This window comes from Bufo bufo, chromosome 3 (genome assembly GCF_905171765.1).
Source record: "Bufo bufo chromosome 3, aBufBuf1.1, whole genome shotgun sequence".
Classification (NCBI taxonomy): Eukaryota; Metazoa; Chordata; class Amphibia; order Anura; family Bufonidae; genus Bufo; species Bufo bufo.
Window position 1 is genome coordinate 667,117,511 of NC_053391.1, and position 23,534 is coordinate 667,141,044.

General features: G+C 45.7%; 1 protein-coding gene across 2 annotated transcripts in view; it reads left to right on the forward strand.

Moving 5' to 3' along the window:
- SLC36A4 (solute carrier family 36 member 4) overlaps positions 1–23,250 on the forward strand; it is a 260,721-nt gene extending 237,471 nt beyond the window's left edge. For both annotated transcript variants that reach the window (XM_040426349.1, XM_040426350.1), the window contains one exon: positions 20,630–23,250. In XM_040426349.1, coding sequence (XP_040282283.1) covers positions 20,630–20,934 — 305 coding nt within the window. In that variant the 3' untranslated portion in view covers positions 20,935–23,250. The remainder of the gene's footprint in view (positions 1–20,629) is intronic.
- Positions 23,251–23,534: the final 284 nt, after the last annotated feature.

Here is a 23,534-nt window from a genome sequence, read left to right on the forward strand (position 1 = left end):
GGGTTTGCCGGGTTATGACACTGGCTCTGTGTATGAAAGAAACAAAGTGTATAACATTTAACCAGATTTTAAGCACACGTTGTATAAAAAATCTTCACGGCATCCACAGTAGAATTGAGCCATGGTGCGGATTTTCATCATGGCTGTAACCCTTTACAATGTATAGGGCAAATTTCTCAGCAAATATGCAGAAATCTATGACAAATCCACACTTAACATTGGCAAATACAGATTTACATATGCAAAATTTTTGATGCATATTCTCTGTAGATTTTTCTACATTTTTAGTTTTATGGAATAGCAGGTTGGTTGGAATTGGGACTTGTCACTCCCTCCCCACTCCAGTATGCATTTTTTCCCTTGCCCCAGTTAGCCCAGGTGATGCAGATAGGCTCAGTACTGGGGCATAAAAGCACTGGAGTGCAGTTGAGGGCGTGAGCCGGAGAATACATAATGAACAGACTTGCGATGACCAAATGGTCATCACAGCTTCTTGACCCCTAGCCACCAAAACTCCCCAGTGAAATTCAAGAGCAGCAAGAAAATGATAGAATGAACAAATCATTATTCTCAGACATATTCTATCCACATAATTACGGCACAGTTTCATTTCTGCACATAGACATTAGCAGTGTTAAGCACCCGCCAGGAATGCTAATAGCAAAATGCAAATATCCAAGCTCATTGTTTTAGTTTTCCATTTACAAGTCGAGGAATAATACACAGTGGTAATTACTGTTGAAAACAGTCTCCAATTATTTTTCAATTTGTTTGCCTTATTCTGCATATCCATATTAGACTGTTTAGTGCCTACCAGGATGTCTCACAAAAGACAGGTGACTTCGGGACAACATACACATTCCAGAAGATTAAAGCTCTAATGAGTATTTTATCTTAAAACATACTCTGTGTGCACAAGTACATCGTTTTCATTTACAAATAATTAGCATGAAGATGTGAGACACTTTGTATCACTTACCTTTTCTCATCCAGAGTTACATCCTGTATTATACTCCAGAGCTGCACTCACTATTCTGCTGGTGGAGTCACACTGTACATATATTACTTATCCTGTTCTGATCCTGAGTTACATCCTGTATTATGCTCCAGAGCTGCACTCACAAATCTGCTGGTGGAGTCATTGTGTACATACATTACATTACTTATCCTATACTGATCCTGAGATACATCCTGTATTATACTCCAGAGCTGCACTCACTATTCTGCTGGTAGAGTCACTGTGTACATACATTACATTACTTATTCTGTATTGATCCTGAGTTACATCCTGTATTATACTCCAGAGCTGCACTCACTATTCTGCTGGTGCAGTCACTGTGTACATACATTACATTACTTATCCAATACTGATCCTGAGTTACCCCAGAGCTGCATTCACTATGCTGTTGGTGGAGTCATTTTGTAAATAGACTATATTGCTTATATTGTAGGGATTCAGAGTTAGGGCTCATTCAGACGGCCGTATGCTATCCGCAAAAATGCGGATCCGTTTTTTTGCGGATTAGATGCTGACCCATTCACTTCTATGGGGCCCTTTTCTATTCCACAGTTCCGCAAAAAAAATGAAACATGTCCTATACTTGTCCGTGAAAATCAGGACATGGCCCCATTGAAGTCTATGGGTCCACAAAAATACTGAATGCTATCAGTTTTTTTGCAGATCCGTTTTTTTGCGGATCCGCAAAAATACGGATAGCATTCAGTATTTTTGCGGACAGCATACGGCCGTCTGAATGAGCCCTTAGTGTGTATTATTCTCTAGAGCTAAAATTCTTTGGAGCTAAAATGTCTAATGTGTGCACACATTTGTTTTCTAGTAGTATTCGACCTCTTCCTGTCCCTGTGACCACACCCTGCGCTAAAATTTGTTTAACCCTTTAGATGTTGTAGTCAGTAGCAACCATGGGACGTAGGTTAAAGGGCTTCTGTCACCCCACTAAACCTTTTTTTTTTTTTTGCTTACTTATAATCCCCACACTGCGATTTATGCCTACATAATCAAATTAATCATTTTGGTCCTGTAGATTTTGTTTAAAACATGCTTTTAAAATATGCAAATTACCTTGCTACCAGCAAGTAGGGCGGCTACTTGCTGGTAGCAGCCGCATCCTCCGATCCTAAAGACGCCCCCTCCGCATTGTGATTGACAGGGCCAGGGAACGGAATAGTTCTCTGCTGGCCCTGCCTGTTAGCATTCAAAATCTGGCGCCTGCGCCGCGGCCGTACCTATCTTCAATCGGCGCAGGCGCACTGAGAGGCGGCCGCTCGCTCAGCCGCTCCATCCTCAATGCGCCTGCGCCGATGACGTCACATCTACACCTGGCGCAGGCGCATTGAGGAGCGAGCGGCTGAGCGAGCGGCCGCCTCTCAGTGCGCCTGCGCCGATTGAAGACAGGTACGGCCGCGGCGCAGGCGCCAGATTTTGAATGCTAACAGGCAGGGCCAGCAGAGAAAGATCCCGTCCGCTGGCCCTGTCAATCACAATGCGGAGGGGGCGTCTTTAGGATTGGAGGATGCGGCTGCTACCAGCAAGTAGCCGCCCTACTTGCTGGTAACAAGGTAATTTGCATATTTTAAAAGCATGTTTTAAACAAAATCTACAGGACCAAAATGATTAATTTGATTATGTAGGCATAAATCGTAGTGTGGGGATTCTAAGTAAGCAAAAAAAAAAAAAGTTTAGTGGGGTGACAGAAGCCCTTTAACCCCTTAAGGACACAGCCTTTTTACACCTTAGGACCAGGCCATTTTTTGCAAATCTGACCAGAGTCCCTTTAAGTGCTGATAACTTTAAAACACTTTGACTTATCCAGGCCGTTCTGAGATTGTTTTTTCGTCACATATTGTACTTCATGACAGTGGTAAAATGAAGTCAAAAAATTATTTTTTTTTGCACCAAAAAATACCTAATTTAACAAAAATTTGGAAAAATTTAGCAAATTTCAAAGTTTCAGTTTCTCTACTTCTGTAATACATAGTAATACCCCCAAAAATTCTGATGACTTTACATTCCCCATATGTCTACTTCATGTTAGAATTGTTTTGGGAATGATATTTTATTTTTTGGGGATGTTATAAGGCTTAGAAGTTTAGAAGCAAATCTTGAAATTTTTCAGAAATTTACAAAAACTAAATTTTTAGGGACCAGTTCAGGTCTGAAGTCACTTTGCGAGGCTTACATAATAGAAACCACCCAAAAATCACCCCATCTAAGAAACTACACCCCTCAAGGTATTCAAAACTGATTTTACATACGTCGTTAACCCTTTAGGTGTTGCACAAGAGTTATTGGCAAATGGGGATGAAATTTGAGAATTTAATTTTTTTGTCTAATTTTCCATTTTAACCCATTTTTTCCACTAACAAAGCAAGGGTTAACAGCCAAACAAGACTGTATCTTTATTGCCCTGACTCTGCCGTTTACAGAAACACCCAATATGTGGCCGTAAACTACTGTACGGCCACACAGCGGGGCGTAGAGGGAAAGGTGCGCCGTTTGGTTTTTGGAGGGCTGATTTTTATGGACTGGTTTATTTACACCATGTCCCATTTGAAGCCCCCTGATGCACCCCTAGAGTAGAAACTCCCTAAAAGTGACCCCATCTAAGAAACTACACCCCTCAAGGTATTCAAAACTGATTTTACATACGTCGTTAACCCTTTAGGTGTTGCACAAGAGTTATTGGCAAATGGGGATGAAATTTTAAAATTTCATTTTTTTGCCTTATTTTCCATTTTAACCCATTTTTTCCACTAACAAAGCAAGGGTTAACAGCCAAACAAGACTGTATCTTTATTGCCCTGACTCTGCCGTTTACAGAAACACCCAATATGTGGCCGTAAACTAATGTACGGCCACACAGCGGGGCGTAGAGTGAAAGGTGCGCCGTTTGGTTTTTGGAGGGCTGATTTTTATGGACTGGTTTATTTACACCATGTCCCATTTGAAGCCCCCCTGATGCACCCCTAGAGTAGAAACTCCCTAAAAGTGACCCCATCTAAGAAACTACACCCCTCAAGGTATTCAAAACTGATTTTACATACGTCGTTAACCCTTTAGGTGTTGCACAAGAGTTATTGGCAAATGGGGATGAAATTTGAGAATTTCATTTTTTTGTCTAATTTTCCATTTTAACCCATTTTTTCCACTAACAAAGCAAGGGTTAACAGCCAAACAAGACTGTATCTTTATTGCCCTGACTCTGCCGTTTACAGAAACACCCAATATGTGGCCGTAAACTACTGTACGGCCACACAGCGGGGCGTAGAGTGAAAGGTGCGCCGTTTGGTTTTTGGAGGGCTGATTTTTATGGACTGGTTTATTTACACCATGTCCCATTTGAAGCCCCCCTGATGCACCCCTAGAGTAGAAACTCCCTAAAAGTGACCCCATCTAAGAAACTACACCCCTCAAGGTATTCAAAACTGATTTTACATACGTCGTTAACCCTTTAGGTGTTGCACAAGAGTTATTGGCAAATGGGGATGAAATTTGAAAATTTCATTTTTTTGCCTTATTTTCCATTTTAACCCATTTTTTCCACTAACAAAGCAAGGGTTAACAGCCAAACAAGACTGTATCTTTATTGCCCTGACTCTGCCGTTTACAGAAACACCAAATATGTGGCCGTAAACTACTGTACGGCCACACAGCGGGGCGTAGAGTGAAAGGTGCGCCGTTTGGTTTTTGGAGGGCTGATTTTTATGGACTGGTTTATTTACACCATGTCCCATTTGAAGCCCCCCTGATGCACCCCTAGAGTAGAAACTCCCTAAAAGTGACCCCATCTAAGAAACTACACCCCTCAAGGTATTCAAAACTGATTTTACATACGTCGTTAACCCTTTAGGTGTTGCACAAGAGTTATTGGCAAATGGGGATGAAATTTTAAAATTTCATTTTTTTGCCTTATTTTCCATTTTAACCCATTTTTTCCACTAACAAAGCAAGGGTTAACAGCCAAACAAGACTGTATCTTTATTGCCCTGACTCTGCCGTTTACAGAAACACCCAATATGTGGCCGTAAACTAATGTACGGCCACACAGCGGGGCGTAGAGTGAAAGGTGCGCCGTTTGGTTTTTGGAGGGCTGATTTTTATGGACCGGTTTATTTACACTGTGTCCTGTTTCAACCCCTCTGATGCACCCCTGGAGTAGAAACTCCCTAAAAGTGACCCCATTTTGGAAACTACGGGATAAGGTGGCATTTTTTTGGGGACTATTTTTAGGGTAAATATGATTTTTGGTTGCTCTATATTACATTTTTGTGAGGCAAGGTTACCAAAAATTTTAATTCTGAAATTTCATCTCCATTTGCCATTAACTGTTGAGGAACACCTAAAGGGTTAATAAAGTTTGTATAATCAGTTTTGAATACCTTGAGGGGTGTAGTTTCTTAGATGGGGTCAGTTTTGGGGAGTTTTTACTCTAGAGTGCATCAGGGGGGCTTCAAAAGGGACATGGTGTCAATAAAAAAGGCCATCAAAATCGGCCTTCCAGAAACCATGTCGGTCCTTTCCTTTTGCGGCCTCCCTTTTACTGATACAGCAGTTTACGACCACAAATGTGGTGTTTCTGTAAACTGCAGTATCAGGGTAATAAATATTAAGTTTTGTTTGGTTGTTAACCCTTGTTTTTTAACCGTGTTAATCTGGGGGGTTAGGTCATGGGATATTTTTATAGAGGAGATTCTTACGGACGCGGCAATACCTAATAAGTCTACTTTTTTTTACAATTATTTAGGTTTTTGACTATATTATCTTTTTTGATACAAATCTTTTTTTTGGGTATCTCTAAAGTCTAAGGGTCATTTTATTTTTATTTTTTTTATCCAATTATCTCATGTGGGGGCTCATTTTTTGCGGGAGGAGCGGACGGTTTTATTGGCACTATTTTGGGGGCTATATGACTTTTTGATCGCTTGCTATTAAACTTTTTATTATGTAAGGTGACAAAAAAAAACTTTTTTTGCACCTTTTTTTTTTTTTTTTCTTGACCGTGTTAATCTGGGGGGGTTGGTCATGGGGTAGTTTTATAGAGGAGATTATTACCGACGCGGCGATACCTAATATGTCTACTTTTAATAAATTATTTTAGTTTTTTTGGGTGTCTCAGGTCTGAGAACCATTTTTTTTTTATCCGATGTCAGTGCTAAATTGGGATATAAATTTAGTACTCCATGGAAGTGTGATACTCCCTGAAGCAACCGTCAATGCAGAGGCCCGGATGATCGGGGCACGTGTCGCACTGAGTAGTCGTGTCCTTCCGTATCCCCCTCCTGCGACACACTCTGCACTTTTTTTGGGTTCGTCCCTTCTTTCCAGTATGGGGGACCACACCTGGAAAGTGTTGGCCAGGGACGATCCGGGCACCTACAGTTCCCGAGGTACTCCGGCCTGCTCTTTCCCGGTCCGAAAAGATCAGGGCCTTGAGGACTGCCTCATAGAACTGGAGGAATGTCCCTGTGCTGCCAGCGCTTCGGGATAGTACAAAAGAGTTGTACATGGCAACCTGCACCAAGTAGACCGCAACTTTTTTGTACCATGCCCGGGTTTTGCGCATGGCATTATATGGCTTGAGGACTTGATCCGAGAGATCAACTCCTCCCATATACCGATTGTAGGCGACGATACAATCGGGCTTGAGGACCGTTGCCGCGGTACCTCGCACAGGGACAGGGGTGATGCCGTTACCATGAATTGTGGACAGCATAAGGACATCCCTCTTGTCCTTATACCTGACCAGCAACAGGTTTCCAGTGGTAAGGGCACGGGTCTCACCCCTGGGGATAGGTACCTGGAGGGGGTGGGCAGGGAGGCCGCGTTGATTTTTCCGCACGGTCCCACAAGCGGACGTGGATCTGGCGGCAAGGGACTGGAACAAGGGGATACTGGTATAAAAGTTATCCACGTAAAGGTGGTAACCCTTATCCAGCAGTGGGTACATAAGGTCCCACACAAGTTTCCCGGTAACACCCAGAGTGGGGGGACATTCTGGGGGTTGAATCCGGGAATCTCGCCCCTCGTACACACGAAATTTGTAAGTGTACCCTGAGGTACTCTCACAAATTTTGTATAGCTTCACGCCATACCTCGCCCGCTTGGAGGGCACATACTGGCGGAAAATGAGTCTCCCCTTGAACGCAATGAGAGACTCATCAACCGCGACCTCCCTTCCAGGTACATAGGCCTCCATGAATTTGGCCCCAAAGTGATCGATGACCGGCCGTATCTTATACAGACGGTCATGGGCAGGATCACCTCGGGGGGGACATGCTGCATTATCGGAATAATGCAGACATTTCCGGATGGCCTCAAACCGGGAGCGTGTCATGGCTGTACTGTAAAGTGGGGCCTGGTATAGGACGTCCCCACTCCAGTACAGCCTGACACTGGGTTTTTTGACCAGGCCCATATGCAGCACGAGGCCCCAAAATATCCTCATTTCGGCTGCACTGACCGGCGTCCAGCCACCGGGCCTGGCCAAAAAGGAGCCCGGGTGTTGAGCGACGAACTGTTGGGCGTACAGATTCGTCTGCTCCACCATCAGATTTACCAGTGGGTCACTGAAAAAATGACAAAAAAAGTCATATTCAGTGTAGCCCACTGTGGAAATCTGGATTCCTGATTGGCCTACAAAATCAGGAATCACGGGCTCGTATCGCTCTGGGCTACACCAGACAAGTTCACCGGAAGGGGGCTCCGGTGGATTTAACTGGTGGGCCGGGAAACCAGTACGAGCCCCAGAGCTGCTCGTACTAGTGTGGGCCACAGGGTCCCTAACATGGCGGTCCCCTTGCTCCGCCTGGCGGCGTCTCCGCCGCCTTGGGGGCTCATCATCATCGCTAGATGATGAGGAGGATGCGGATGACAACAGGAATGTGGGGTCATCCTCATCCTCACTGGGACTCTCGGAGTCGGAGGCAAGCTGGGCGTATGCCTCCTCGGCCGAGAACGTCCGGCGGGCCATAGGGGAGTGTGTGTCTGCGTGTATATGTGCGTGTGTGTAACTCTTTATTTTGTGTGCGTGTGTGTGGGGGCACGGGTGTTCACGAACTCACCCTAAAACTAACAGAAAAAAACTAAAATAAACTAACTAAAAAAAGGGCAAAAAATGTGGGGGAAAAAAATCAAAACCGCTGATCAACTGTCCGAAGTTGATCAGCGGTGGGGTGTGCGATGCGCTAACAGTGGCCGGACACTAAGTGCCGGCCACAATCAGCGTACAAAAAAAAAAAAAAAAAATGCACCCCAAAAAAGGTGGGGGGGGGGGGGGGGGGGGGGGGGACAAGTGGCAGCACCCCTGGGGGGGTCTAGGGTCACACAGCTGTGCTGTGGACCCCAGACACCCTAACTTAGGGTGATGCAATCAAAGTAAGAAAAGTTCAGAAACTAACTTTCCCTTTTTTTTCCCTGCCTAAAACAAACTTTCCCTATGCTGTCCCTATGTACCTGATGGGGGGTGCTGGGGCACAGATCGGGTCCTGGGGGCACAGATCGGGTCCTGGGGGTGCTGGCAACGATGGTGGGCACACGTGCAGGCAGCTCCTCTCTCCTCCGGCTCCGGAACACAAAAGGAGGAGGAGAGGAGCGCCTGCCTCTTTTGAATTTGGCGCCGGACCGCCCACAGACCAATCGGAAAGCGATCCTAAGTGGTGATGTCACCATCACCACTCAGGATCGCTGGATGGTGATTGGTGGGGTGAAATCACACCACCATCACCATCCTGTTCCGGGTTATCGGGTCTTCAGAGACCCGAACAACCCGGAAACGCAGAAAACCGCAGGTCTGAATTGACCTGCGGTTTTCTGCGATCGCATACATGGGGGGGTCACCGGACCCCCCGGCGCATTTGCCCCAAGTGCCTGCTCAATGATTTGAGCAGGCACGGGGTTCCGATCACCGCCCGCCGCCCGGCGGTGATCGAAAATACACAGGGCGTACATGTACGCCCTGTGTCCTTAAGTACCAGGGCACAAGGGCGTACCTGTACGCCCTATGTCCTTAAGAGGTTAAGTGGTTTTACAGAGGGAAGGGCTTGTTATATTATCCCTGTGGTGCACCTGGTCATGATCGCATGGTGTTGGTGAGCTTCCATGCCAACTGGGGGGGGGCCTATGAATGCACCAGGTTCAGCCATGTACGTATGCCTCTTCCTCATAGGATGTCTGTCAGTCTAACATTGACTTATATATAATACATTTCAACATAGATACCCCAAAAAAGAAACCCTACTAGGGCTGCAACGATTAATCGAAGTTATCGATAATATTTGATAACGGGATTCGTTGTCGACGAATCCAGTTATCGAATAATCAGCCGATTTGTTGCTATGCAGGCAGGAGCGGGCAGTTTACTTTAACTTTAAATCAGCGCATCTTTATTACCTTATAATGAAGCTCCAGTAACAGGCAGAGCGGGCGGTGGCGTAACGTCACTTACTCACGTGACTCGCATTCTCTGCCTGCTTCATTCATAAAGTGGGCGGAGCAGGCGCATCACGTGAGTAAGTGACGTTACGCCGCCGCCCGCTCTGCCTGTTACCGGAGCTTCATTGTAAGGTAATAAAGATGCGCTGATTTAAAGTTAAACTAAAAGTTACTGCCGGGCCGGAGCGGTTATGGGGAGGGGGATCTGTGGATGGCACGGTTATGGGAGGGGGATCTGTGGATGGCACTGTTATGGGGATCTGTGGATGGCACAGTTATGGGGATCTGTGGATGGCACTGTTATGGGGAGGGGGATCTGTGGATGGCACTTGTATGGGGAGGGGGATCTGTGGATGACACTGTTGTGGGGGATCTGTGGATGGCACTGTTATGGGGATCTGTGGATGGCACTGTTATGGGGGATATGTGGATGGCGCTGTTATGGGGAGGGGGATCTGTGGATGGCGCTATTATGGGGGGATCTTTGGATGGCGCTGTTATGGGGGGGATCTGTGGGTGACACATATAGCATAAGATGCTATATAGTGTCATCCATAGATCCCCCCTTAGCATGGTCATCCACAGATCCCCTCCATAACATTGCTATCCACAGATCCCCCATAACAGTGCCATCAACAGATCCCCCTCCTCATAACAGTGCCATCCACAGATCCCCCCCATAACAGTGCCATCCACAGATCCCCCCCATAACAGCGCCATCCACAGATCCCCCCATAACAGTGCCATCCACAGATCCCCCCCATAACAGCGCCATCCACAGATCCCCCCCCATAACAGCGCCATCCACAGATCCCCCCCCATAACAGCGCCATCCACAGATCCCCATAACAGCGCCATCCACAGATCCCCCCCATAACAGCGCCATCAACAGATCCCCCTCCTCATAACAGTGCCATCCACAGATCCCCCCCATAACAGCGCCATCCACAGATCCCCCCCCATAACAGCGCCATCCACAGATCCCCCCCATAACAGCGCCATCCACAGATCCCCCCCATAACAGCGCCATCCACAGATCCCCCCATAACAGCGCCATCCACAGATCCCCCCCATAACAGCGCCATCCACAGATCCCCCCCCCCATAACAGCGCCATCCACAGATCCCCCCCATAACAGTGCCATCCACAGATCCCCCCCCATAACAGCGCCATCCACAGATCTCCCCCATAACAGCGCCATCCACAGATCCCCCCCATAACAGCGCCATCCACAGATCCCCCATAACAGCGCCATCCACAGATCCCTCATAACAGCGCCATCCACAGATCCCCTATAACAGTGTCATCCACAGATCCCCCATAAGTGTCCTCCACAGATCCCCCCCATAACAGTGTCATCCACAGATCCCCCCCATAACAGTGTCATCCACAGATCCCCCCCATAACAGTGTCATCCACAGATCCCCCCCATAACAGTGTCATCCACAGATCCCCCAATAACAGTGTCATCCACAGATCCCCCAATAACAGTGTCATCCACAGATCCCCCCCATAACAGTGTCATCCACAGATCCCCCAATAACAGTGTCATCCACAGATCCCCCCATAACAGTGTCATCCACAGATCCCCCCATAACAGTGTCATCCACAGATCCCCCCATAACAGTGTCATCCACAGATCCCCCCATAACAGTGTCATCCACAGATCCCCCCATAACAGTGTCATCCACAGATCCCCCCATAACAGCGCTATCCACAGATCCCCCCCATAACAGCGCCATCCACAGATCCCCCTCATAACAGCGCTATCCACAGATCCCCCCCTCATAACAGCGCCATCCACAGATCCCCCCATAACAGCGCCATCCACAGATCCCCCCCCCCATACCAGCGTCATCCACATATCCCCCATAACAGTGTCATCCACATATCCCCCATAACAGTGTCATCCACAGTACCCCCCATAACAGTGTCATCCACAGTACCCCCCCTATAACGGCGCAATCCACAGATCCCCCATAACAGTGTCATCCACAGACCCCCCCCCATAACAGCGCCATCCACAGATCCGATCCCCCCATAACAGCGCCATCCACAGATCCCCCATAACAGTGTCATCCACAATTTGTTTTAATATGGCCTTTGAACATAATTTTTCAAGTAAAATCATATAAACCCCTTTTTTGTCATTTAGGTGTTTTTTCCCGATTAATCGATGAAATTATCGACAACTAATCGATTATACAAATAATCGTTAGCTGCAGCCCTAAACCCTACGTTCTATCAAAATGGCCCCAAGGAAAACTCCAGCACGTCCTGCAAACAGTGAGCCCTCGCACAGCTCCATCAATGGGAAAAATAAAGTTTTGATTTAGAATATGCCAACGCTAAGTCAGATTTCAGTAATTGGACTGACCCACAGAATTAACAGGTTGTTTGTACCACGTGCCGAATGCCGAAAAACAGATCCCAAAAAGCAGTGGTGAAATTGCTCTCAAAATATGATTTACCAACACTGTGAACAGGCTCGGGAACTAGCGGGTGTACAGTCCGTCTGCACAGTTAGTCATTGGGAGCCCCTGATTGACGTAATTGGTCACATCAGAGGACATCTTGGGACCTGGGCAACAGGCTGCAAGTAAGTAATCAATGTAGCAATTGAGTAATAGTCTCAATAAACCATCGGATATTGACGTCACTGCCGTTATGTGCTGATCCTAGATATTGTGGATAACGCCTTTAATATTTCAGTACCTTATATGAAAATGGTGTCAATAAAAATACAACTCCTTTTGCTCTCTAAGGCTACATGCAGACGACTGTATGTGTTTTGCGGATCCGCAAAAAAAACGGATGACGTTCTGTATGGCATCCATTTTTTTTTGCGAATCCATTGTAATAATGCCTATCCTTGTCCGCAAACTAGAAAAAAATAGGACATGCGCTATTTTTTTGGCGGAGCAACGGAACGGACATACTGATGCTGACAGCAGACAGCACACATTAAAATGATTGGGTCCGCATCCTATCCACAAAAAAAAACGGAGCGGACACGGAAGCTAACAACGTTCATGTGTATGTAGCCTAAGGCCTCATGCACACGACTGTATTTTGTTTCCGTGTCCGTTCCGTTTTTTTTTCGGATAGGATGCGGACCCATTCATATCAATGGGTCCGCAAAAAACGCGGACAGCACACCGTGTGCTGTCCGCATCAGTATGTCCGTTCCGCAAAAAAAACTGATGCCATATGAAACGGCATCCGTTTTTTTTGCGGACCGCAAAACACATAAGGTCGTGTGCATGTAGCCTAAATTGAGAGAGTCAGTCAGATGACCTGCCGAGTGATTTCAAGAGAAAATACCACAAGTCCGGTTGCTCTGACTTATTACTACTGACATACCATTACCTGGATGAATGAGAACCTTCACAGAAATGTATAGGATAAGCCATAAATGCCCGAAAGGTGCAGGTTCTACCTCTGACCCAAGAACGGGACTCGCCATGAGCGGAAATCACACTGCGCTTGTGTGGCTTCCTCTTGGGTCACTGTGAGGGTACTTCTCAGAATGTATTTTTTAAGTTATTTTTGGAAGTCCAATAGGAGTGGAGGAGTGGCCATGCATGCACAGCTTGCTCTACAGTTACCTCAGAGCTCCATTCTTGAGATATAGATGGTTCCCACCTCTGTGACCTGCTCCTCTCAGACATTTATGGCATGCTCAGCCCTCCAGCTGTTGTAAAACTACAACTCCCACAATGCCCTACTGTAAGCTGATAGCTGTAGGCTGTTCGGGCATGCTGGGAGTTGTAGTTTTGCAACAGCTGGAGGGCCGCAGGTTGAGCATGCCTGGCATGTCCTATCAATATACCATAAATGAGCCAGATGGGGCTTACCCCTTTAAAGAGTATTCCCATCTGAGAATGGCCCGAGACCTGCTGCCGCCTGGATGCGGTGGACAGAAGTGGTCAGGACTTCAGAATTAACCAAGGGGCTATGCCATATCTCTCATTGTTGAATGGAAGTTACCAGCACAGTGGACAGTGTCGGTGCATGGACGCACCCCCGTTGGTTATGTCCAGTTCACCTAGAGGAATGGTGCAATGTATGAAAGTCTCCAGATTTTGCTGTTTCATGAGTATTACTGCAGTAAAGAGCTTATAGCTACTAGAGAGGGGTCGTTGATCCAGGGAGTTATTCTGATGCCTGATTGGAGTCAGAAAGGAATTTTTTTCCCCTAAAGTGAGGAAAATTGGCTTCTACCTGACAGGGGTTTTCGCCTTCCTCTGGATCAACTTGCAGGATAACAGGCTGAATTGGATGGACAAATGTATTTTTTCAGCCTTATATACTATGTTACGTGTGCTTTGATTTTTGGCGCTCTCTTTTAGTAGACATTGCATACTGCGGTGGCGGAGTTCACTGGGCATCACAGCGACGCGACCATCACTACACGATTAGCTGCAATAAATCACACATCTCATTCGTGTCAAGTCTTGTCTGCAGGCAGCTCGGTGGAAAGCCTTGTGAAGCCTGTCACTGCGTTATCACAGCCAGGCGGGGAGAACGTCATTGAGAAGATGTAAATCCGTTTATCAAACCGTAACGCTTCCAAGGGCGTAACTAGAAAAGGCTGGGCCTGATAGAAAACATTTAAGTTGTGCACCCCCCACCGCAGACTGACCTCTTATTACCATATAGAATCATTCAGCAGTAGACAAGACCAAAGGCTAATATTTGTCTCCTTCTAGAATCTAGAATCATATATACCTCGTATGCAGATCCTGCACCTATGGAGGTGAGAGCTTGCATGTATTGCGGCACATGTGGGTTCACATACATCATTAAGTACCGCAATGCATACATGCTGCTCTTCCCCTCCGGAGGTGCTGTATCTGCATACTGTGAAATATATATCCATGAATGGCAGAGCTAAGCAGAGAGGCTACAGGCGACATTCAATCGTGGGAGGAGCAGTGCCTCCAGGCCTCCACCCTCCTTCTCTTACTGCCTAGCGCTGCCGCCATTAGTTTATAAATAGTGAAAGTTTAGGGCAGGCAGACCTGGTCCTTAAAGCAGCTCTTCGAGAATTTTATATTGAAGGTCAGCTGTTCTGGCACAGGGAGTACACAGCCCTGCCCGTCACGTAGTTGTCACTGTACGGACCAGTGAGCCTGAACTCCTGCCTAGCACTGTCTCTACCTATTTGCACCATCTGCTCTAAACGGTGGCCCACAACTAGAGGACTGTCTCTTCCTAAATAAGTGCAGTTTCCAAATCAAAGAAGGGAGAACAGGGAGACAAATAGCAAACGACTAGTGAAATGTACCAAGCCAAGGTCAATTCCAGTAGAGTCAAAACATGGCTATCTCATCAAGTCCAAAGTGTTAGGCAGGAGGCAGAGTATAAATCCAAGGTCAAGTATCCAGAAGTCTGCAACGCAGTCAAAGGGCTAGTGAGGCAATCTAGGTAGAGAAACCAAACACAGGCAACCTGTGGTCAGCAGATTGCCTGTCTAAATAGGACACGTGACTTCACATGACCAGTGACCTCAGCACGCCTAACGTGCGAGTGCAAGCTCTGATTTTGCAGCGCTTCTTCACTGGGAGACCTGGCTGCCTCCCTACCAACCAGACTCCTGCGGCCTGCAGGCTGAAGTAGTGGACAGAGCCTGTTACTGAAGTGCTGCTCCCTTCACGTCAAGCAGTAACCAGCTATAGAGCCTATTCCTGGAGCTGGACCTACTTCAGAACAACTGATTAGTGGGGAGGCTGGGTGTCGGACCCCCATTAATCTGATATTGATGATATTTCCCGAGGGTAGACCATCCTTATATAAAAATACGTTTTCAGAATTAGTTTTTTAAAATTTCCCATGGCAAGCAATTGTGAAAAAAAAAAGGCATAATCAGCAGTTTAATCTTCCGCCGCTTACAAAGCCACGCTCTGATCCTCCAGTAATCTGTTACTGTATCACAAGTTATTGTGACGGGAAATTTTTAAAATTCATCTAAAATTTACTTTAAATTTAAAGGGAGTTTGTCACCTCAAAAATCGGTTTCATAATAAGCACTCTGCCATGTAGAGCATGTCCCCCAAAACATAATGATATCTGTCTTGTGAAAATCCAGTCCTCTAATCCATGCTTTTTATTTTTATACAATTAAGGCTTTCGGTGCACTGTGGGCGGGGACACACCATCGCCCTACCAGTAACGCTGTGCAAGCCTCCCCTTCTTTTTTGATTGACAGTACCTAGACCTCAGAGAATGTAGCTATGACACAAGGAAAGCCAAATGCACTGAACGGGGCAGCCCTGCCCATGGTGCACCAAAAACCTTATTTGCATAAAAAAGAGACTTTTCTCAGGATCAGGGGACCAGATTTTCACCAGAAAAGTATAGTTCTAGTTCGGAACACCTATTCTACACGGTGATATGATGATTTCAAAAAGTACTTGGAAGGTGAAAGACTCCTTTAAAGGGCATCTGTCAGCAGTTCTGTACTAATGACACTGACTGACCTGTTACATGTGCGCTTGGCAGCTGAAGGCATCTGTGTTGGTCCCATGTTCATATGTGCCCGCATTGCTGAGAAAAATGATGTTTTAATATATGCAAATGAGCCTCTAGGAGCAACGGGGGCATTGCCATTACACCTAGTGGCTCCGCTCTCTCTGCAACTTCCGCGCCTTCTCCACATTAATTGACAGGTCCAGGCCGTGTAAATTTCATCATGCCTAGCCCTAACGTCTTCTAAAGTTCCGAGCTGCACCGCATGCTTCAGTACAAAAGAGAACTTCCAGCAATCCTCTTTCCTGTACTGCGCCGGATGCTGAAGCGCATGGCGCGAGACTTTAGGAGAAGTCAGGGCCAGGCGTGAGCATGTTTACACTGCCTGGTCCTGATAGTCAAATTGGAAAGAGCGTGGCAGTTGCAGAGAGAGCAAAACCTCTAGGTGTAATGCTAACGCCCCCATTGCTCCTAGAGGCTCATTTGTATATATTAAAACTTCATGTTTCTCAGCAATGCGGGCACATATGAACATGGGACCAACACAGATGCCTTCAGCTGCCAAGCGCACATGTAACAGGTCAGCCAGGGTCATAGGTACAAAACTGCTGACAGATGCCCTTTAAGCTTGCTGCCCAAGTAATCTGTGCCCAGCAGACTGTAGAGAGAAGATTGACTTGATATTCACTTCTTCTATGTTCTCCGTTCCCAGATACCTGGCACTCAAGGTCCAGCGGCAGTTATTCTTTTGGTCCTGGTGATCATGTGACTGATTAGGTGATGGCTGGGCATGTCAATTCATGCTGCTGATATCCACCAAAATGTTATCCTTCGCACAGTTTGAAATTTGCAACAATTCCACTGCAAACTTCATCTGCGGCATTGCGTCAAAATCTAGTATAGCCGTACCCTAAGGGTCCATTCACACGTCCGTAACTGTTTTGCGGTCCACAAATTGCGGATCCTCAAAACACAGTTACCGGCCGTGTGCGTTCTGAATTTTGTGGACCGCACATGGCCAGCCTATTTTTGTCCGCTATTGCGGGCAAGAATAGGACATGCTTTATCTTTTTTTTGCAGGTCCGTGGAACGAGGGTGGATGAAATGAATGGGTCCAAACCCGTTCCAAAAAATTGCGGAACAGATGCAGACCCAGAACTATGGACGTGTGAATGGACCCTAAAAGTCCTCTGGGTAGATCATCAGCATCTGATCGGCGGGGGTCTGACACCCGGGACCCCTGCCGATCAGCTGTTTGAGAAGGCAGCGGTGCTCCAGGAGCGCCGCAGCATTCTCACTGTTTACCGCCGGCCCAGTGACGTCACGACTAGTATCAACTGACCTGGGCGCGGCTAAACTCCATTCAAGTGAACAGAGCTTAGCCTCGCCCAGGCCAGTGATACTAGTCGTGATGTCACTGGGCCTGCGGTAAACAGTGAGAAGGCCACGGCGCTCCTGGAGCACCGCTGCCTTCTCAAAACGGCTGATCGGCGGGGGTCCCGGGTGTCAGACCCCCGCCGATCAGATGCTGATGATCTATCCAGAGGATAGATCATCAGTTTAAACAAACTGCAGAACCCCTTTAATAAAAAGATTTTGGAAAGGAAAAACAAGCCTGATCCATGGTGGTCTTACCTCGCAACTTATTGAACTTAAGGTGACTCTCTGGTTCAAGAAAGAATAATTCACATTAACTGAGAAATGAACAGAAAACTTACCTGGTAACCTGCTTTTCATTTTCTCAGCTGCAGATCCATCAGTTCCCAGGTTCCTCTTCCACCATCCAAGATGTCCACAATGCTTATCAGACCGCCTGAAGCAATTTCAGTAGCACAAGGGGATTTTGCCCAGTACCAGGGCTGATCAGAGTATACACTACACACACACATACATTAATATATTCATAAAATGTAGAACCAAGTAGGGAGTATCCGGCTTGGCCTCCTGTGCAGGAGATATCTCTTCATTCTTACACTGACAGCTTGTTATCTAGTCTCATGCTTTATAGCGTCTGGCCGCTTGCTGCTACTATGCCTGTTAGAGGAGAGAGATAATGTTATGAATGCTTATGTTCTGCAGAGCCGGCACCGCCGGTATCTACCTTCTAGGCTGGGACTGCATAGTTTTGATGTAAAAAAAAAAAAAAAACTATTGGAAATATTGACAAAAAATATTATTAACCCCTTGATGCCTCCTTGGCATAGTGCTATAGCATTAAAGTAAGTAAACTAAAGTAATAGTAATATAAAAGTATAATAATTTCCAGGTCTCGGTTTCTGCAGCTAGCAGTGTGAACCTTAGCAGCTTTCATTCAAGGTTGCGTCCAGTGAGATTAATACAGAGAAGTACTGTCTGCACCAATAGATGAACTTTTGGGGAAGGACTTCTCAAAACTAGAGGATACATTGAGAAGTTTCCTAAAATATCCAGATTGCAGCTCTTGTGTTTCATAGACCCATTGAAAAATAGGATTGGGCCAACTGGGCGTTCTACTGTCCAGACCCCATTTATAGTGGACTGTGTAGCCACCTAACAGCTAAGGAATAGCCGATAGACCCCCTTGTTGTCTGACTGGTGGGCAGATTGTGACAATCATCTGGCATGCCATTGGTGCCAGACTCCCTGTCATAGCGGTAACGTCATCAGTCCCCACAGAACTTGGAACACGCCACTGGACACCACAAGATGGGTACACAGTGTTGGTTTGGACACTGTGAGGCGGCACAGTGGCTGGCTTTGCCAGAGGGACTGTGTAAGGGAAAGAGAGAGTGCATCATAGGAAGGACTACTACACACAGAATGTATTACTTGGTTATATCACTAACCTGGAAAGGTGATGCTACGGGTATATCCTCTCTTAAAGTGGGCGATGGAATGATCTTGGCTGCTGCACTCCTCCTGACCAGGCTCAGAAGAAACTCACAAGATGCAGGGAAACTTCACGAATTCAAGCAGCTCTGCTACACGAAGAATATTCCTCAGGAAGTTGAATTGGAATTATTTATTGTGCAGAAATACAACACGTTCCGGGAACTGGTCTGCTTCTGAAATGCATTGTATCTCTGCACAATAAAGAACTCCAATTTCATTTCCTGAGGAATGTACTTCATGTAGCAGCTCCGCTTCCTGAAGTTTTCCCTGCATCTTGTGTAAAACAGTGGAGTCATTGGGTGGATTTACCGGAGTGGGGTAGATACGAAGGCCATTATTACTTTTACCCATAGGTTTATTACTTCTGTCATCTCTGTGCTGGAAAGAAACTATTCAATGTTAAATCCAGCTCTGCTACATCAGTACAGCTATGGCATATTTAAAGGTCGTATACAATGGGCAAAGTTCTCTTCGTTTGTCAAGTTAAAAGGGGCTACCCATTTTGGGGACGGACACCTTAAACCCCCTTGTGACGATATAAGCCCAGTTTGTTAACGGGATTATATTGGGCCAGAAACCAGCCCGGGTAGTATGTATTGTAATACCGAGACACGGACGTGTGGGATTCGTCGATCGAGATAACAGAACAGCGCAAGATTAAGCCTTAAGGGCACACTAGACAACATGATACATACAATAGTCAGAGATGCAAATACAGGTGATCGTACAGTCAGAGTTAACAGATAATGTGAGAGTCAGTTACCGAATAGATGTATTGTCCTTGATGCTGTAGTCACATGGGAGGCAGTGATGTCAGCGGGGTTTCCACGTCTCTCCAAACATGACACACAGCAGGAGCTCCCTTCAGAGAAAGACAATGGCCACTGCCTTGCACGGGCAATTAACCCTTGGTCGATCATGCCTTTCCCACCCCCTGGGAGGACCCTACTCCCCCTCCCCTTGGGTATGGTAGCTAGAAATACAAAAACCCAATATGCATCCTAACTCCTCACAGGACGGTCATAGGGAGGTGGTTCTTGTGCCAATGGATCCGGCCAGGTACACTTGGAGACCAAACACAGTGTTGCTGCTTGGCTTCCACTCATTTTCTAATATATCCCTTTCCTTGTGTCCTAGTTGTCTAGGAAAGCTCTGTGATACCTTGGCTGTACATGTAGGCGTCCGGAGAAAACCAAGTGGTGTGGCACTTTCATAGGTCAGTGCAGTCTAGGAATTGGTTCACTTCTGACTTCTTTGACATTGGAAAGTGATGGTGTGTCTTGGCACGAAATCAGGAATGTCTGTCCTGAAATAACCCCTTTAAATTCTTTTCACCCATCTCTTAGTTAGAGGTGTCCTTCCTGACCTTTCTTCTAGGCTCGACAAACTTTATCCTGAGACATGTGGCACGATATGACCAGCCTTAAAAATAATATTTTAGGATACTCTGTCAGGAGTTGTTTATGTTAAATGTGTATGTGGCCACCCAGTGGTTGTGATGTGAACTGCATCCTGTTGATGGTTTTTCTAGCATATCAAGACAGTGTATTGAATTTGTATCATGAGACAATGAAGGAAAGATGTGTCGGACGCATCTGTGCATCTCTAAGTTGGAAATCTGAGTGCTCTCCAATAAACAAGATGGTTTCCATGTAGCTTCCACAGTAATATGATTAGGTATATTTGCTGTTCAGGAGTATATGAAAAGTTGGGTTGCACTATATGGGGAGGCATATTGGTTCTGATGTATCTTTTCCGGAACCATTTCACCTTTAGAATAATCTGTATTATGTGTGAGTGCCAATCAGTCTCCTGTTTTTTTTTTCTTCTCTCCAGGTGCCATGGCAGTGTCCATCCCTCGTCTTGACCTGGTGATCTCATTTGTGGGTGCTGTGTTAAGCAGTTCATTAGCCCTCATCCTACCCCCGTTGGTAGAAATCATAACCTTCTATAAAGAAGACATCCACCCGCTCACAGTAGCGAAGGATCTCTCCATCGCCCTGATTGGAATTGTGGGATTCGTTATGGGGACATACGTGACCGTTGAAGAAATCCTTTATCCGACTCATTTATTGTTAGTGGCAAATGTCACAGGGAGTCCTCTTAAAGACATCAACAGCACTACCTTGGGAACTCCTTGAGAAGAGAACATTCTTATTCCTGTGCCTTTAAATCTGGATGAAGGGGGCTCAACAGATTTATTTATTAAAAGCAATACTATATAAAGAGATATTTTATTATATATATTTTATGCATTTTTTTATCTGGGTAAGGGTTAATAGTCTTAGGTGTCTTTTGGGTTGTAGTTAGGGATATTCTGACCAATTACATTTATGGTGTACGGTACTTTTTATGATGGTTCGCGGTCAAACCTTAGGCACTCTTGAAGTATTCAGTGGGAGTTGTAGTTCCACAGCAGCTAGAGAGCTACATGTTGTAAACCGCTGCTTCAAAGGATGTCGGCAGTAGTTGAGCGCAATTAGGGAAACCTACACTTTCCCAAGGTAAAGATGTCTGTCTTAAAGTAAATGTCTCCTTTCAGCTTTTTTATTTGTTTGTCTAACATTCTGTGCCGATTAATTTGCTAATTTATACTTTATAGTTGTCATAGATCAGTTTTTCTGTTGCAGAACCTCAAATTCCCGAAATAGAATTAGAGCTAGTGATAAAATTCTTGCTACCTGCAGCAACCACTAGGGGGAGCTTACTGCATACTGTATTGTTAATACATGTTGTAAGCTCCCTCTAATGGCGGCTACGGACTGATCTTTGCCATTTAGCTCTATGACTTTGCAGGGACCGGTGTATCAGTAAAGCCAAGTTATAACCCCTTAAAGGGAGTCTGTCATGTGTTTTACTCATGTAAAACAGCTCAAATCACACTGTAGGTTACATACACAGTTCGTAAATGGTACCTTTTATTGCCTTGTCTGCTGCTCTGATGGTCCACAAATTAACTTTGAAGCCATATGCAAAGGAACTTGCAAGTTCCCAGGGGCGTTGTTTATTGCTGCAAATGCCCGGGCCCCCAGGTGTTACCCGGTTATAACTCCTTCTCTGTCTGGCTGTAAGCCAACCTAGTATCCTCTTAGCATCACTGTCCTCTGTCCCCGAAATCCCGCGACGGAGCATGTGCAGTCCCTTCGTCGATGCCTCCGCCCATACTCTGTATTGTATGGGGCGTGCCTGGGCCTGGCAGTGATGTGTGCGGGATTTCGGACACAGAGGACAGAGACGTCAGGAAGATACTGGGCTGCCTTAACGCCAGACAGGGGAGGAGTTATCGCTAAATAACATCTGGTCCCAGGCACTTTCAGCAATTGACAAGGATCCTGGGCACTTGACAACTTATTTGTGTATGGCTTCAAAGTTCATTTTTGGACTATCAGAGCAGCAGACAAGAAAATAAAAGGTACCATTTGTGAACTGTGTATGCAACCTCCTTTGTGATTTGAACAGTTTACAAGAGTGAAATAGATAGACTCCCTTTAAGGCATTATCATGTACATGTACGACGTTGTCCTTAAATAGGGTTGTATGCCCACTCCACATGCGGTGGGTACTGTCTCTATAATACAGCAGGCACCTGGCTGCAATGTCTGGGATCAGCGTTGATGCCCTTTGCCTTCCAATCGGACCCCCAGCAGCAAAATCATGGGACTCCAATTGGTGCAAGTGCCATGACAGCTTGAGGCCTTCTGAAGGTTCCGAGGTCTGTCATGGTTAACTGGCTGTAAAGACCTGTGCGAGGCACGGCTCAGCAGGAACTGTCTCAGAATCCCATATACCGCAATAATATTCAATTGTGGTGTATGGGACAAGCAAGTTCCAGTCTTGTAGGGGAACTAAAAGTTACTGTGGAGAAAGTTTTAAAAAAATAAAAAATATATATTAAAAATTAAAATCACCCCCTTTCCCAATTTTACATATAAAAATAAACAATAAAAAAATAAACGTAACAGGTATCGCTGTGTCCTGAAATGCCTGAACTCTAAAGATATAAAAATATTTTTCCTGAGCGGTGAATGCCGCAAGGAAAAAATATCCACAATTTGCCACTTGCGAAAAGTGAATAAAATTATCAAAAAGCCATATGTACCCCAAAAATGGTAGCAATAAAAGCTACAGTTCAACCTGCAAAAAACAAGCCCTCGGAAGATGGAACTGTCAAAAAGTCATGGGTACCAGAAAATTGTGATGCAAAGAAAAACATTTTTCAAAGGTTTTTATTTTTTTAAAGTAGTGAAAATACTGTAGCAACTACAAATGTGTTGTCACCGTAATCGTATTGTCCTGCACAATAAGGGTGTTATGTCATTTTGAGCACACAGTGAATGTACCTTGGAGGAATTTTGGCTTTTTATCCCACAAATAAATTTTTTCCCTTTTTTGAATACAAGTAACATAGTACATAAGGCCGAAAAAAGACATGTGTCCATCCAGTTCGGCCTGTCATCCTGCAAGTTGATCCAGAGGAAGGCAAAAAAAAAAACCTGTGAGGTAGAAGCCAATTTTCCCCACTTTAGGGGAATAAAAAATTCCTTCTCGACTCCAATCAGGCAATCAGAATATCTCCCTGGATCAACGACCCCTCTCTTGTAGCTATAGCCTGTAATATTATTACACTCCAGAAATACATCCAGGCCCCTCTTGAATTCCTGTATTGTACTCACCATCACCACCTCCTCAGGCAGAGAGTTCCATAGTCTCACTGCTCTTACCGTAAAGAATCCTTTTCTAT